Raw genomic sequence first — 16,511 nt, 5'->3', positions numbered from 1 at the left:
ATATTACACGATCTTCTACACGTATATTATATTCAGGATTTGTCATATTGTAGAGATCAGCCTTATGGAATATCGGCTGCTAGAAAAATTCACCAAATCAGACTATTAGTATGAGATTTGTAGTGCCGACACAGCTGACTGCCATACCGCTGTTAAAATTCTGCCTACTTCAATTCATGGTTTAGAAAAAGACGGTCGATGTAATGTCATCAAACTAATGCCACAGCATCGTTTTCGTTTACCAACGATTATATGAATTACCCATGAATTACCGACAAACACTTAAGCCACTCGTCTCCTTACAGCTGCAGGAAATATTACCCACGGCTGGCTTGTTTTTATAGGATATGTTTCAATCCATTCAATCAACCCCATTTATGATGCTACGGCTTGGTGCCTTGGTGGGAATCTACGTTTAACCAATCAAGAGAAAACGCGCACGTCGTGATATGGCAGCCGTAGGAAGGCGTTAGGCGATGATAATCCATGGCTGCGTTCACGTCAGGCTTTATCGCGAAGTGAAAGAGCGCTAGCGGCTAGCCGGCGAAAACGCGTGGGCCACGTCTCGTCGTCACGTCGACAGTTGTCGACAAGTTGAGTTGCTCGTGTACTGTGATAAATATCGATGAAAATATGGCTCGAAGAATGATTCGTGGGTTTATTATACTATTATCGGTATGCTGTATAGTTTCGGCAAGCTTTGAAACCATAAACGAAGATTTGGTTGTAAAAAATGTCGAGCGAAGTATCGATCTGCAGTCTCAACTTACGAAGATCGTCAACAAATTGACTATAGAAAACACTGGGAAAAGTCCGGTAAAAAGCCTGCTATTTGCAATTGAACAAAAACGTAAAGATAGCTTAAGCTACATCGCCGCCCAAACACGTGACACAAGCAGAAGCACACTTAAAATTTCGGAAACCAAGGTACAAAACCATCCTGACAAACTTTTCTACAAGATTGACCTCAAGGATGCCCTGAGCCCCGGACGCTCGTTAGCGATCGAAGTAGAGACTGTATCCAGCAACGAGCTTGTTCCCCATCCAAAAGAAATCAACCAGAAAGAAAAACAGCTTGTACGTTACTTTGGCAATGTGTACTTCTATTCCCCGTATACTGTCACAAAGCAGACTTCTGTCGTCACCCTGCCATCTCGCAACGTTGAAAACTATACTAAATTCAAGCCTGTCGTTCAGAGCGATACGACAATAACGTACGGCCCATATGAGAAAATAACTCCTTTTTCGGTTGAAGACTTAATAGTTCACTTTGAAAACAATAACAAGTTTTTAACGATAAAAAAACTTGAACGAGTGATTGAAATTTCGCATTGGGGAAATATTGCGATTGAAGAAACGATAGATTTGTACCACACCGGAGCGTTACTCAAGGGATCATTTTCAAGATATGAATATGCCAGGGAATCTAAATCTGGCCAGTCCAGCGTCCAGAATTTCAATACCGTTTTACCAGCTGCGGCGTCTGATGTTTATTACCGTGATGAAATCGGGAACATTTCTACATCCCATATGAGGATAAGAAAAGATGCAGTTGAACTGAACCTCAGACCACGATTTCCACTCTTCGGCGGATGGAAGACTCATTACGTTATCGGATACAATGTGCCCAGCTACGAGTATCTCTTCAACTCTGGAGATGAGTATTTGCTCAGAATGAGACTTTTGGACCATGTATTTGATGATATGGTCGTCGAGGAACTTGTGACCAAAATTATTTTGCCAGAAGGTTCTCACAGTGTGAAACTAAACGCTCCGTACAGCGTTACTCGCCTGCCGGACACCCTGCACTACACTTATTTGGACACGAAAGGTCGCCCAGTAATAACGATCACAAAAAATAATTTGGTTGAAAATCACATCCAAGACTTTCAACTGAGGTACACATTCCCGCGGCTTTTGATGCTGCAGGAACCTTTATTGGTTGTTATTGCCCTATACCTGCTATTCTTACTGGTCATTGTGTACGTCCGCTTGGATTTTTCAATCAACAAAGACGAGGTTTCAGAGAGTAAATTAAGAATTGCTGGTCGATGTGAAAAGATATTAGCAGCTCAGGATCGAAGAGTTAACTCTTATAATGATTTAGATGACCAATTGTCCGAGCTTAAGGCAAATAAAAATACCAACACTTTCCAAGCAGCTGTTAAGAGTATTAATCAAGAATACAAAACCGCGACCAATACCATTTCTGAATTGAGCTTGAAACTGAAAGGAGAGTCTGGAGATGTTTATGAACGTATTCAAGAATTACAAAAACTGGATAAAGCTCTGAAGGAGCTTTATAATCAGCAGCAAGCGTTGTATTTCGACAAACTGATCCCGGGTAAAATTGGTAGACAGCCGTTTGTAGATGCGGAATCTGTAATCATTAAGAAAAAGGAAGAGACTGTGGAAAAAATAAACTCAATAGTAAAGTCTTTGCAATAGATTTTGGGAAAAAATGAAACAAAAGTAATCATTTTTTTTTCCTTTTTCTATACCATTCCCAAATCTTACGTCTGGAAAAATGACTACAATGAGTAGACATCAATCCAGCTGGTCTTCGAACTATTTTATAAAAAAGATATCAAGGGGAATCAAACAGCGTTTTATTGCCCAGACCGTACCAGTTTGATATTCATTGGTATTTATTATTCAGGCTCTATCTAATTTCTACTACCAATGAAAATCAGGATGGTGTCTCTGGTAAACAGTCCTGTCTTTTAGAGAGTGCCTAATGTTGAGATTTTGAGGGTACTTCAAATTCGTAATTGCTAGTATTGTAAGCATGTTTTCTATGTACTCACTTTTTCGTTTTGTGGTAAATCATTGATCAGCTCTTCTTCATCAGTATCAAGATGGCTACGAAGATACTTACATCTGACGATTTGTACATCTGCAATGTTAATTATTATGTATCAAACAGTTCACACATCACAAATGGTAAATACAAATGAATTTGTGAGAAGCAGAATGTAAGTTTTTTTGAACATATACGTTCCTTTTCGGCTGTAATTCCCGTAACAAGGAAATTAAAGAAACCATACCAACACTTTGTATTTCGAATCCTTTTGAATATGTAGTAATAAACTCATAATTTACACTTGTGTCTCATTATTTCTCTCATCACCTTATACATAAAACTGTAAGGGCTAGGGTCATTCGACCGTTACAATTAACTTTTGATACTACAATTTGTTCAAAAGTCGCAAATATATTGCAATCTTGTTCAATTTGTTGAAAAATTTGTAAAAATTAAGCATAGATATGTGAATAAAGAATTCAATTTACTAGTACGAGATATCTCCGCGAATCTAGTAATGACGAATAGAAATATTTTTTCAATTTTCTTAACCGAATGTCCGCTATCAAAAGAAAAAAAGAAAGAAAAAAACGAATCGCCGGCAAAATTCTGAATAATGATAATACTTATTAGATTTTGAATAATCACCAATAGGAGTGTTGCGCGTGTCGATGCGTTCACGTCGATGCTGTTGGCAGAGCTGCATCATGAACGCGTAGGCCTCGGCGAGTGCAGCCACCTGCGAAATATATCGAAGGTGGTCGCTAACCTCAAATAAAATTCTTTATAAGATTTGCTCAAAGTAAATTCATGCTCAGGACAACCATGGCGAATTTGCGGAAATTCATAGGTAAATAATACCTCAATTTACGCTACCTACGTAATGATTTGTAGAAAATTCACCGAGAAACATGTATTTTCAAATAGGTTATGACAGCTATGATAGCAGATGACAATCCTTAATTGTCTCACTCGGCTTCAGCCAGTAAAATAATTTTGATACTGACAAATCATATTTCAGGGAACTTACATGTATTGTAATATATAAATTTTATTTTAAATGTTATCAATCGATATTGAGAAATTTTTTAATTGGTTATTCTAACCAAGTTCCTGCATTTAGTGAATTTATTGTTTAATACAGAAAATTCGTTTACGCTTTGTTTACATCTGATAGAAAGGGTATATCCAAACGAAGATTTGCTGTTAATTTCTGTAAAGTTGCACTTTTGGTATCATTAAGCTTAGATGAATACCTTAGAATGGCCAAGTCATTTCGTTCGTAATGTAACTTTGTAATATGTTTCAGATATTGGGGCCAATTTAACAGATCCTATGTACCAGGGTATATACAATGGATCTCAAAAACACGAGCCTGATTTACATAGAGTTTTGGATAGAAGTTGGTCCAATAACATTTCCAAAATCATAATAACAGCTGGCAATATTGAACAAAGCAAAAAAGCTTTAGAATTAGCTAAAACTGATGGTATGTATTAGGCTATTATCTGAACAACCGCTACTGTCCAATTTCACATAAAACATATTTCAAAGTAGGTGATATTCCTGATAATCATTACAAGGAATACTTCACGTTCCCAACATAAGTAATGTATACTTTCGCTTATCATTTGCACTACAGTATTCGTTTTTTTTTTTGTGAACAACAAATTGATCATATTACAATTAATCTGACGTCAATGTTAACCTGATTCTATTTCATTAATCAAATTACAGATAGGCTTTTTTCAACTGTTGGTTGCCACCCAACAAGATGCAGTGAATTCGAAGAATCTGGAGACCCAGAATCATATTTAAAATCATTGACTGATCTTGCATCAGAAAATAAAGATAAAATAGTTGCAATCGGCGAAATGGGATTAGATTACGACCGATTACAATTTTGTCCCAAAGACACTCAGAAAAAGTACTTTGAAATGCAACTGAGTATGTGTTCAACATTGAATTTGCCAATGTTTTTACACTGTAGAAATGCTTCTGAAGATTTTGTACAAATTTTAAGAAAGCACAAAAGTAAACTCACCAATGGTGTTGTACATTCTTTCGATGGAAATCCGGAAGATGCCAATTCGATATTACAATTGGGGCTTTCTATTGGAATCAATGGATGGTAAACAATTTCGAATATCATTCCCTTTGGTGACCGTCATATATGTATTTAATTTGAATAACCAGTGGTAACTTCAACCTCATAAATAATTGAAAATTCACTAGTCTGAATCAAATAAAATTTTGTAATTCAGCGCAGACCCCACAAATTCTAGCTCTCTAAACAATTATGTTTTTAAGTGTGTTTCCTCACCTGCAATTGCATTTCAGTTCCTTGAAAACAGAAGATAATCTTTTTGCGGTGACTACAATCCCCTCGGATAGACTGATGATTGAAACTGATTGTCCATGGTGTGAAGTGAGACCCACACATGCAGCAGCTCAACACATTATTACTAGTTTTCCCTCAGTGAAGAAAGAAAAATGGCAACCGGACCACTTGGTGAAGGGTCGTAACGAACCTTGCAACATTGTGTAAGTCATTCGATTTAGAGATATTCTTAAATAACATCCAAATAAACTCATCATTTTTATTTACAGACAAATTCTGGAAATATTAGCCCGTGTTAGGGACGAGGAAGAAGAGTATCTGTGCAACCAGATATATAAAAATACAATGAAACTGTTCTTTCCTCACGAGTTATAACTTTCTTATCAACTATTATTTATTTTATAAGCATCAATGTATCACACACCATACTTTAATATTAGACACATAAACTACGTCTTTTTGCATTGAACATTACTTGAGCTTTCGAAACAATTCATGGCAGAGTTGTAAGTGTGAAAGCAAGCACGTGTAATCTGCTAAGCGGTAGAAATGATCATACAATACATTTGAAGCCAAATTTCAGTTAGGTATCCTTATAGAATTTCTACGCCTCGCATTCATACTGCTGTAACTTATAATCCACTTTAAATTAAAGAAACAATAAACTCAAGTAATACCAACGAGACAATATTTGTCATCTTTACTGAAACCGTTCACCACTTGAAAGTTCCTATCATTTATGCCTAGCGCTTGATCGATGGTACGCTTCAATAATTCTCTCAATTTACTTAAAGTACGTTCGCGAATATTCACTGCAAGAGAAAAAATTCGTTCAGCAGTGGTGTAAATAAACTAAGGTCAAACAACTGTGCTATGGTAAAGAAATGCAACATTTTCTTTCTAGATTACGCTGTGAGGATAAAATCTTTGTCACAATTTTATACTGCAGGGTTCCCAAAAATTTCTGGACGCCAACTAGGAAATAGAAATATGAGAACGATGAAAACTTGCAGAGTATTCTACCAAAATTGAAAAGTTTTATAACTTGTCTAATCTAGAAATCAAGTTGATAGTATCAAAAACTAAATTAATATGCTTAATGTTTGAAAGAGCCTCCTTGCACAGATAGATGAAAAATGTTCCATATTGTAGTGAAAATTTTCGTTTTTACGGAAGTTACATATACTTACTAGAAACAGTCGATGTATGATTGATGAAACTTCTTGACTGATACCACATGCTCTGTGATGCACTTGTTGGGACCTCATCAAATTTTTATTTTTCCATAATCTTCATTGATGGGTCACTTACTGTAGGTGAGTATTAATTTCTTTGACATAACCATAAGACACTGACGACCACTGTTTAGATCTCACTGGTAAGGTACTCATTATTTGAGAAAAATTCATCACACCATTTCTCTTCAATACAACCAAGTGGCTGATGACAAGTTCCATTAACTACTCATTTAAGATATAAATTCAACTAACATGGATATCACGAATCTTTAATCATAGACCTGCAGGTGAATTGAAATCAACAATTAGTAATGTCCAAAACTCAGTTTGATGAGATAAGATGCAGTAAAGTTAGACCTCACACATTATTGAATAATACATCACTGTAAAGGCTACATGTGAATGTGTTTTGTATCAATCAATAATATTAGTTGCATCAGGAATGTATGATTGAAAAGAGACTGCTTTTTAGAGACGAAAAATAACAGATACAAAAGAACCATTTATATAATAATAAACACAACATATTTTATTTACGTCTAAAGTTAGTACATGACCATTCTGTAAATCTGTTGTGTAATTTTACCCATTGTTCTCCATGCTGTTTCCTAGTTCGACTATGGCTTTGCATTCTAAAATGCATTTATGAAACTAACTGTTATGACAAAGGACGAATCAGCATTGACTGGAATTTTATCTGCGATAGATTTAGTGGGTGAAACAATTTCAATTTTGGATAAAACGAATTCTGCATAAAATAAATTACTAGACGATTATTATTTGCTTAACAAATTTACACGCATATTTTTTATGTGAAGAACTAAATTATAATTAGCTATTCATGCCGTGACTTTTGTAAACTGTATCAAGGTCAAGGTTCTAAATGTCGAGATAATCAATCGTATTATTAATTTAAATAATTATATTTTTTACGCACCACTCTCGTACGATGTTACTTATTCATTATTGTACAACTTTTTACACCATTCTACAATAATATGCAATTATATAAACATCAATCAACTCGTACAGCTTAGTTCGTAAAAAAAATTGTAAAATAGGAAAAACGAGACAAATTAATTTAAAAAAGGAAATACATCATAATATTTAGAATAACCTGAAACGGGTAGAAAAATTAATCCATACAATCAAAAATACTTGTAAGTCTATTAAATGCGCTTTTTCATTGATGATAATTGATTCCTTTTCATTTCTTCGACAAGGATTATCTACCTATAGACGAATTTTATGCATCATTAAAGTTGTAACACGATGGTAAAAAAAATAATCCCAGTTATGTTTCTACCAAGACTGAGATTGGAAAACGGAACAAAATGTACCAATTCAAAACGGATACGAGTGTTTCTTTAAATTCCGTTTCAACTATAACCATGTACTTGTCTATTTCTTGCCTTCTCATGCAGCATCTTTTCATCTTTATTCGAACCATAGCGTGTAGATTCATCAGGTGTTTTACAATTATAAAATCACTTGGGTTACATATCTTCAAGCTGATCTTCAAACACCATGAATAAGGTGTACCACGACTATCCATTATTCAGCACATTTTCTTCGATTCTACTTGAATTCACATGCCAGTTGGAATTATTGAATACTCCCAATAGCAAATTCTTTTGGCACACCTTATATTAGTTCAATTACAACCATGAAAAGGTAACACAAAACTTCTCTTAGATTACAGAGATCTTAGATTAAAATTGCTTATGCCGTCAGCTTTTTAAATCATGTGTATTTTTGTGTTGCCCATCCAAACATAAATGCTGCGGAATACCACATTTCGACTCGCGAAATGGTATTACAAATGGAATTTTTAACAGGCAATATATTCTAGGTTCAAAATTCAATGAACCTTGGACAATGTTTGGACCTTTTCATACACCCAGTTGTAAGTTTGACTGGCAAACGTTTGGGTTGTGTTGATTGCCTGTGATGTGTATTTTCGCAAGTTTTCAGAGTTCAGGTGGCCGCTGGAATTTAAGCAAGAATCGAAATTAGCAAAAGCTATGATTCAATGTACAAAATGGTCGCATTCGCAATTCAATAGTCTTAATTGATATGGAACCAATAATACAATGATTCCAATCATCAACTTCTTTATAAGTACTAAATTTATTTTCTGCATATAATTATAAGACACGAAAACGATTCGTATAGAGGTAACAAAAGAACTTTAAAAGAAATGTCATTTCAGCATTAATTTGTAGAATGAAACAAAATCATATTCACAATACTTACACAAGGATATTAGCTTGATCACTGGCTAGCGCAGAATAAGTTTTGATGACTTCTATGGCTTGAATACTTTGTTTCTGCATACTCTCCAAAAGCCCTGGTGCGTAATGGTTGATCTGTTTAAAAAGAAAAAAACTGAGAGTAATACATTGAAAAACTAAAAGTCAAATGCGATGTAATAAAAAATCTTATCTGACAGGTTAAATATATACATTGAAATCTAATGCAATAATTTATTAAATTTTTCGTTCAACTTTAAAAACTAGTGTTAGCATCAACATTTTCTCATAAAATGAATGACTTTAGTTATAAGTATTATTTAATTTTTGATCAGTCAAGAATATTGAGTGATAAATCGGTTCCATTATACTTACGCTTGCTGCAATGAGAGGTCCTTTCTGATGCGCATATAATACAATATTATTATATACTTTGAGAGAAGCATTCTTTGTTATAAGGCACAAATCTCCAGCTAATTTAACATAAGGCGTTGAAAATTCGGTAATAGCTTTGTAATACTCTGGAGCACTGGCTTCGACAAATTCAAGACTTTTAGAAGAATAAAGTCTGACTCTGCTCCATGCATGTTCTCCATAAGCTGAGACACCACTCTCTGTCAAAAACCTGTTCGTATTTGAAGCTGAAAAATTGTTCAATTATGAATCATGAGTCGATATTTATACTTTAATGCGCGAAAAGTTGAATTAACACGCCCAATTATCGACACTCCAAATAAAAAAGAACAAGAATTTGCTACTTTATATTACAAGAATACCTTTGAATGAGCCATGCTTCTGAGTATCATACGCCAGGATGGCACCAATTACGACCAGCAGTAGTACGCTTCCCTTTTTCCATGGAAACCAGCTCTTTGAAACGGTCATCTTCTCCAGCAAAATCTGTTGATAAGTTATGCAAGCATTAATGAAAAGAATAGCGTACAGTTGGCTTTTGGGTTTCATTTATACTCGGAGATAGTACTTAATTAATCCATTTTTAAATGCATGTAAAAAGTTGATTTAGTTAAACACAACTGAATTGAAAAAAAAAAAAACAAATTTATAACACGATAAATAAAATGACAAAAATTTCATGAACAACTGAAAAATGATGCCGTGTGCTGTATGATTCACATTACCTTTTAACGCATACAATGAAATAATCTAGGATTAAAAAAATTAAACGTTTCTGAGATCTGAATGAGCTGGGATCCGAACAGCTATTGACCATGGAACCATTCACTATTTGGTATTAAACTCTAGACCAAAACAGGTTTAGTTTTTTAGAGCTAACTTTTACAGTGTCCAGGTCATTAATAAAAATAATGTTATGGCCTAGTTGAACGGAATTTGGCGAAAGCCTGGGATGGAAGAAACAGTGTTCATGTTTTGTCCAAGTAATGCATTTCAAAACACACTCTAATTGAATAATCAATCAATTTAAGTGGTGCGTAAGTGTCTCACATTCAGTCACCCTTTCAACCTTGTGAATATTCAATTATTCAAGCATGAAATGATGGTATTGTAGATACAAAATGAAATGAATTTTTTGTTTCATTAATGTCATTACCAAATATTCGACTGCGATCACCAGAATGCCTTGTATGTGATAAGCAAATAAAATAATAATTCAATCGATTTCTATGAACTTTCATATCATCAGACGTTTTCTAACGTTGCCTTGACCATGCTTCATGCTAACGGTTCGAGGGAAGACGAATCAACACTCACCTTCAAGAAATTTGTCGATAAAAATATTTTCACTGATTCAAATTGGTTCGAAATAAGTACTCGAAAGAGCTGTTCTATAGCGTCGTTGACACAACACGATATAAGCTGCGTGTTTACGACTGGTGTAACTGTCAAATTTCCGGCTCAACCCGCTAACGATATACGTAGGTTTATTTCACAAAATGTAATTCGGACTTATTTGTCACGGTTATGTGTACATGAAAAACGGTGGAGATGGTTGATCGATCATCCACCTTTCGATACCGAATATATAGCAGCTAAACTTTCGGCGTGCTAGTTTTACCGATAAAATATACGACCCAAAAACTCGCGTTGTTAGGTGGGGAACGAATCGTAGGGATACTGCGCACAGAGTTAGCGCACGATCAATACTTCTTCGGAAGCAGGACGTAGATACGCGCATGTAGTAGGGTGTTATTGTTGTTCCTGCCAATGGTTCCTGCACAGCGATCGCCAAGCAAACAATCGCATGCCCCGACCATATGAAGGCCATCTTGTATTTCTAACCAATCGCATTCGAGATCATGTAGCGCACATTTCAAAATGTGGAAGATGGCTTCCATATGGATAGCGCAAAACGGGACGAAAATGCGTCTGCGGACGGAACACACTTCATCTTCTTAGATCGTGACAATGCGCGCGTTACATACGTATTCATCTGCAATCACCTATATAGGCATATGTGTATCCTCGCGAAGAGAAAAATCGATAGCAATCGAACTATGAATATCATCTCGTGCACAGAGGTTGTGTATGGTTTATCAAAGGCTTTCATCTCTAATCTCGACAAATCAATATTCGACAGCAATAACTGCATCTCCGATAATCTTTATTGTGATTCCAATCAGAAGCGTTTCAAGCGGGAAAATAGGCGCACCGTTATTGGGTATAGTCCAATACCAGCTGCATACTCATCACTTATCAATGCCACTCGTATAAATTAGGTACAGCGTTTGAAATTCATATTTCAAATTTGCGGATCGAGAGGAAAGCTCTATAAATAGCAATTCAAATACAATACTACTATTTTTTTCTTGCAATACAGTAAAATGGGTTGATATGAAATACGGATATCTCAGCGTTCACCAGACTCGACGCAGTTTAGAAATTTGTGTTGAATTTTGTAGGTAATGCATAATTTTGCATGGAAAAGACATAATAACATTAGATCTTGCAATTTTACAACTCACCTTGCATTCCTTTACACATGCATTAAGATGTTCCTCTTTCTTCTTAGCCTTTCCTAACTCTTCGTTTGTTGCAATAAAGGTCAAAACTGTTTCACGAAGAAGATTTACTCTTAGAGATGGTTGTATATGTGTCCAGTTGTCATCTAGAATGTTTAAGAGAAACCATGTGAAGCATGATGTGCAATCGAATTATATTGTTCATAATTGCCTAATTCTAACTTTTTAGGATGTAGCAAAATATAGCAAAAATAACTAAGACTTACTAAGATGCTTGAGCAGCAGACTTGATTGATACAAGTACTTTGTGTAGTTCGATCTCCACGCACTGTAACACTGTATATCAGTGCTTAAGCTCGCCACAAGTGCATTTATAATTTCAGCTTTGTAATTTTCTGGTGCAGCATATGTTAATCTCTTCATCAAAGCTTGAAACAACGGTTGGTGCCTTGTGTCTTTATTTTTAAATATCATCGTCTGTAAAATTGAAATTTACAAATTCATTTATTCATAATAATTTAAATTGAAAGTCGTTCCAAAAGTTTTGTAATTTAAATTGCGCTGACATAGAGGCTTTGTCAGATTAATTTTAATCAATTCAAGTTTTAAATCTTACAACTTCTTCAAGTTTACCAAAATCAAGTAATTTTTTTCCCTGGTTACAGTTTACTAATATTCAAATTTACTCATCTTCAGTAAATCAGAAATTTCATAGCAATTTACAATGCCTTCAGCAAGTTTTGATACATCCAAACGAAAAAATGATAATGTTTATACTATTTTCAACAATCTAAAGTTTCTGACATTTCTCAGTTTTTAGGTATTCAGCTTACCCTCAATTTGGTCACAGAGCCACCAAGTTCCTTCTCGACACTGGCTGGTATATTATATCTGCCACTGTATACATCATCCATGATATTGAGATATAAATCAGAACTCAAGTTTGTTGATGTGCTGTGTAGAGAAATGAATCTCTCCAAAATTTGTACCACATAGCTAGCATAATTTTTCATTTCCAGCATAGATGCCATTACTTCATGCCAAATTTTCAGACCAATTGTTAAATTTTTTTGTCCCCCTTGTGCCAATGCCCAAAGTAAAGACAAACCAATCGGCTTTCTGTTCTGATAAGAGTTTTTCAGCATAACTAATTTTGGGATATTAGAAATCACAGTTTCAGGATGTTGATATGCCAAGAATTGTAAAAATATTTTATGACCAACAACAGGTGTTCCTTTAACCATATTATTCGTCATCGCTGTGAGTGTAATTTCATAAAAAATTTGGACAGCCTTGCTCCCTGCTTCTTTAGTGGCACTCTCCAATATGGACCGAATTGTGTTAGGAACTACACTGAGAGGGTAGGCGGCTGGTTTATTTCCAAATACTGGGTCATTTGTGTCTATTGGAATTTTCACACATAAATATGCCAAAATATCCTTCAGCCACACCAGAGGTGCTTCAGGAAATCGAACCTGATTAGTCGCCAAAATACTTTTGAGTTCTTCAATTGAGATCTGTAATAAAAGTCGAAATCTAATAATGTTCTAAAAAATAAGAACAAATGTAGAAGAAATTGAGTTGGCAAAAATATAGTGGAATGTTGAAATATAATCAGATTAACATACTGCATTTAAGGCTCCTTCAATAGATTTCGGAGGTTTTTCCTTTGATTCTGCTTTCTTTTTTTCTGCTTGTTGTTGTTGTTGCTGTTTTTGCTTTTGTTGTTTCTTCTTCTCTTCATTTTCTTTAGTCTTACTCTCTTTTTCCTTTACTGGTTTCTTATTCTCCTTGTTGTTATCCAAGGTATTATATAGTGTCTTTACTTCATCTAACGGCACTGAAAAATAGTAAAATTTAAAAGGCAAAGTTAAAAAGAAAATAGGTAAACTAACATTATATGCACATTGCTAGAAGCTCGATACAGATTATTTCCGGTAATCCAAGCTGCTTTAGGTCCAGAACTACTGATTGGGAAATTTTGAAATTCCAAGCAGATTCAAGGGTTCTCGTAAAATTACACAAACGAGATATCTAGGATGAGAATGTGCCGTTCAACTTCTGAGTAGTATTAAGAAATGTGTGATCAGTTTTTTACCGAATACTTCTTAACACAAAACATTAAACATCTGTTTACAAAAGTAGGTTAGGTAAAACCTGACACAAACTTACAAAAATCCTCAAGTTTCGGCGCGTTTTCCATAAACTTTTTCTTCTCAGCTTTTGTCAATTTCGCTGGTTTTCCATTAGATTTGTCCTTCTTGTTTTTGCCAACAACTTCCCAACCGCCGTAAGACATGATTTACGGGTTAAAGATAACCAAAAAATAACTCTAACAAACCAAAGGCACTAACGTCAAACACGTCAAATGACAAATTGGACAAATAGCGTCCGCCGTGGCAGCTAGGCGCGAACGAGGTGGAGGGTGTCGCGACGCCCAAACGCGACGTGGAGTCGCCCTGCGCAAGCGCATCAGAACTTTGCCACGCAGCCCACAGTCATTCAAAGTTCAAACCTTCTTAAATACGGCTAGACTTTACTGATTGTACTCAATCGTTGCAACCATGTATACTGTAATCTTGCAATTCATTTCTCATGAATGTCTCGTTTGCATGCAAGACTGTGGTTTGTACCAGAGAGGATGCTCTTTGATCTGTACGTTCGAATGCGCTCGATGCACGCAAAAGTGAAGGGGTGCCGACTTTTTCATTTTTGTTTAGCTTTATTACCGGACCGCTAACGAATCACGATTTCTCATTTTACTCTACTTCTATCAAGTAATTGAGTACAAAATACCTGAGTCACTTTCGTATTGTTACAATGAAATCTACGGTACGCTTTACCGCTTCGCTCAAATTCTGCAATTTTATGTTTTCCAGCAAAACTATTATTAGATTATTCATCAATGAATTTTTCGTTTTATAATTCTTCACTAGGTTTGAAGAAATTACAGATGAACAGTAACATATTTAAGGATAGATTAGGTTGAACTGGAAGTAAATGGTCGTTGTCCTTTTGAACGTAAACGAACCATGTGACTTGCAGTTTTCAGGTCCAAATATACGGCTGGTATAGAATGATACACTGTGTAGGCACATGAATGATAAATTTTTTACAACTAAATTTGAAAAGTTTGCTCACTATGAATATGTAAATAAAAAACTTATATACGACTGTTTAATATCGTACAACTGTACATATAAGATACAGGCATGCGATTTCACTCTATGTAAGAAATGCATAATTTCCAATTGTCAATAATAAGTTGGGATTATTATTGATAATACCGATAATACCAACGTCTGCCAATAAGTACATTATTTCAATTGTTTGGCATTCAAATTTAAATATTTCGAAAAGTGTTACGGTTCTCCACGTTATTATATCAATATACATCCTGAAGGTTTAGCATCAACATATTTTATTTAAGAGCATTCATATTCATGTATTAGCGATATTAACTTTCATTATTTTAATTTTCAAACACCTCCTTAAGTTTACCATAAGATATATCTATCATTATTTCGAATTATAATAAAGGTCAATTTATAGACGCGTACAAAAGTTTGTACCGTAATACATTATTTAATAAGGAACAAGTGCCTGTAAAATTAAAGTGTAATAACAAATTCATAATTACTTGTATAGCAACATTTCTGCTGGTTTCACTGATTTTTAGTAATATGATATCCATCGGTGAGAATAAGCTACAACTCGCTAAAGTACACTACTTAATTTTGTTCGATCTTTTTTCCCCTTAAAATCACAGCACGAATTTTATTATCAGATTAGCACAAGGGTAAAAATATTGAAACATCACACGTGTAATTATTTTGACTGTATTAAAAATATGAACATTTATCCTGGATATTTAATTATAATCGACACAAGTGTTCACAACCTAACATGACATCATTGAATACTTTCGAATAGTAATTTCGAATTTAATTTGATAATCTGCAATTATTTATAAGACGAATGTAGCAAAAACGAATGTTTTCCTCACCATGTTCAGGTTAATTATGAATACATAGTATGAAAGAAAGTTAACCCTAATCAGACAATATTAATATAATTAAACTATTTCGAAATCCCACAATCAAAGAACCAATGAACTTGGTGTAAAGACTGATTTTACACACAGTTATTATTTTAATTTTTTCACCTCCTCATGCATACAGCATAAGATCAAGTCTCATGAATTTGCTCAGCTTCAACATAAATGTACACAATATCTTTCATGTTTGCAAATCTTGAATAAAGCAAATTGTGAAATGTTAATGTTGGGATGCAATATCCCTTGTAAAAATAGCAAACCAGTCGAATACTAGGATATACTGTGATCAATGTAAAAATAATTCTTCAAATTACTCACTGCCATTTCACTTGTAAGAAAAATACCGACTTGAATTGTTTTCTATACGTTTAGTTTCACTGATCGTATCACTGTGTACTGAAAATGGGACAGATAACTCTTTACAAAACTTTATTTTCGTATTTCGAATAAAAGCACCTAGAAAAACGTGGAGACGTTATTCTGTGGTCAACATATTAACGGCTAGAGTATTTCTATCGAAGTAACAATAAGTGACACAAAAGGAAAAAAAGAATTACAAACATTATCGCAATAAATTATGTCCCATGATCCCAGATGCAAGAATCGCATGCTTGAAATTGGTGACGGAAAAGGAAAATGTGGTTGAAAATCTTTTAAATTTTTTTAGGTAAGTAAGGTTCTGTTTAGATCCATCTTTTCCAGGAATCAGAGAAATAGAGTTAAAGAACCATGACGTGAATAAAAAAATGACATTAATCTTCTTTGCAAACTATAATTTTTATCAAGCAAGAGTAAGCTTGATGTCTACATGCACCACTACTGTAAATTTGACTTGTTACTTACATGTGGGCATGGCAGATAAAAAAATTTTTCCTTATTAA

The 16,511-nt window shown here is 34.6% G+C and overlaps 3 protein-coding genes across 3 annotated transcripts; 2 read left to right on the top strand and 1 right to left on the bottom strand.

The window, feature by feature from the left end:
• Positions 1-483: 483 nt before the first annotated feature.
• On the top strand, positions 484-3,103 carry LOC124416514 (dolichyl-diphosphooligosaccharide--protein glycosyltransferase subunit 1). Its single transcript, XM_046897657.1, has one exon. The coding sequence runs from the start codon at positions 634-636 to the stop codon at positions 2,446-2,448; it is 1,815 nt and encodes a 604-aa protein (XP_046753613.1). The 5' UTR covers positions 484-633; the 3' UTR covers positions 2,449-3,103.
• Positions 3,104-3,498: 395 nt separating this feature from the next.
• LOC124412276 (putative deoxyribonuclease TATDN1) lies at positions 3,499-5,947 on the top strand. The gene is made up of 5 exons (XM_046892024.1): positions 3,499-3,653; positions 4,113-4,292; positions 4,541-4,934; positions 5,144-5,347; positions 5,414-5,947. Exons 1-5 carry the CDS (start codon positions 3,614-3,616, stop codon positions 5,517-5,519), a joined length of 924 nt encoding a protein of 307 aa, XP_046747980.1. The 5' UTR covers positions 3,499-3,613; the 3' UTR covers positions 5,520-5,947.
• Positions 5,948-7,286: 1,339 nt separating this feature from the next.
• Positions 7,287-13,988, bottom strand: LOC124412268 (transmembrane protein 214-A). The gene is made up of 9 exons (XM_046892011.1): positions 13,746-13,988; positions 13,202-13,413; positions 12,407-13,090; positions 11,840-12,050; positions 11,577-11,719; positions 9,411-9,534; positions 9,010-9,275; positions 8,639-8,751; positions 7,287-8,370 (listed from the first exon to the last, which is right to left on the bottom strand). The coding sequence occupies exons 1-9, from the start codon at positions 13,870-13,872 to the stop codon at positions 8,244-8,246; spliced, it is 2,007 nt and encodes a 668-aa protein (XP_046747967.1). The 5' UTR covers positions 13,873-13,988; the 3' UTR covers positions 7,287-8,243.
• Positions 13,989-16,511: the final 2,523 nt, after the last annotated feature.

The sequence above is a fragment of the Diprion similis genome, chromosome 2 (assembly GCF_021155765.1).
Source record: "Diprion similis isolate iyDipSimi1 chromosome 2, iyDipSimi1.1, whole genome shotgun sequence".
Taxonomy (NCBI): Eukaryota; Metazoa; Arthropoda; class Insecta; order Hymenoptera; family Diprionidae; genus Diprion; species Diprion similis.
This window is presented reverse-complemented; position numbering and strand designations above follow the sequence as displayed.

Coding starts and splice junctions, on each gene's coding strand:
- LOC124412268 (XM_046892011.1), bottom strand. CDS start 13,872: ATGTCTTACGGCGGTTGGGAAGTTGTTGGCAAAAACAAGAAGGACAAA. Junction 12,051..12,406: donor GCTCTGTGACCAAATTGAGG/GTAAGCTGAATA, acceptor TCAATTTTACAG/ACGATGATATTTAAAAATAA. Junction 9,276..9,410: donor GAAGCATGGCTCATTCAAAG/GTATTCTTGTAA, acceptor ACAATTTTTCAG/CTTCAAATACGAACAGGTTT.
- LOC124412276 (XM_046892024.1), top strand. CDS start 3,614: ATGCTCAGGACAACCATGGCGAATTTGCGGAAATTCATAG. Junction 3,654..4,112: donor GAATTTGCGGAAATTCATAG/GTAAATAATACC, acceptor AATATGTTTCAG/ATATTGGGGCCAATTTAACA. Junction 4,293..4,540: donor AGAATTAGCTAAAACTGATG/GTATGTATTAGG, acceptor ATCAAATTACAG/ATAGGCTTTTTTCAACTGTT.
- LOC124416514 (XM_046897657.1), top strand. CDS start 634: ATGGCTCGAAGAATGATTCGTGGGTTTATTATACTATTATCGGTATGC.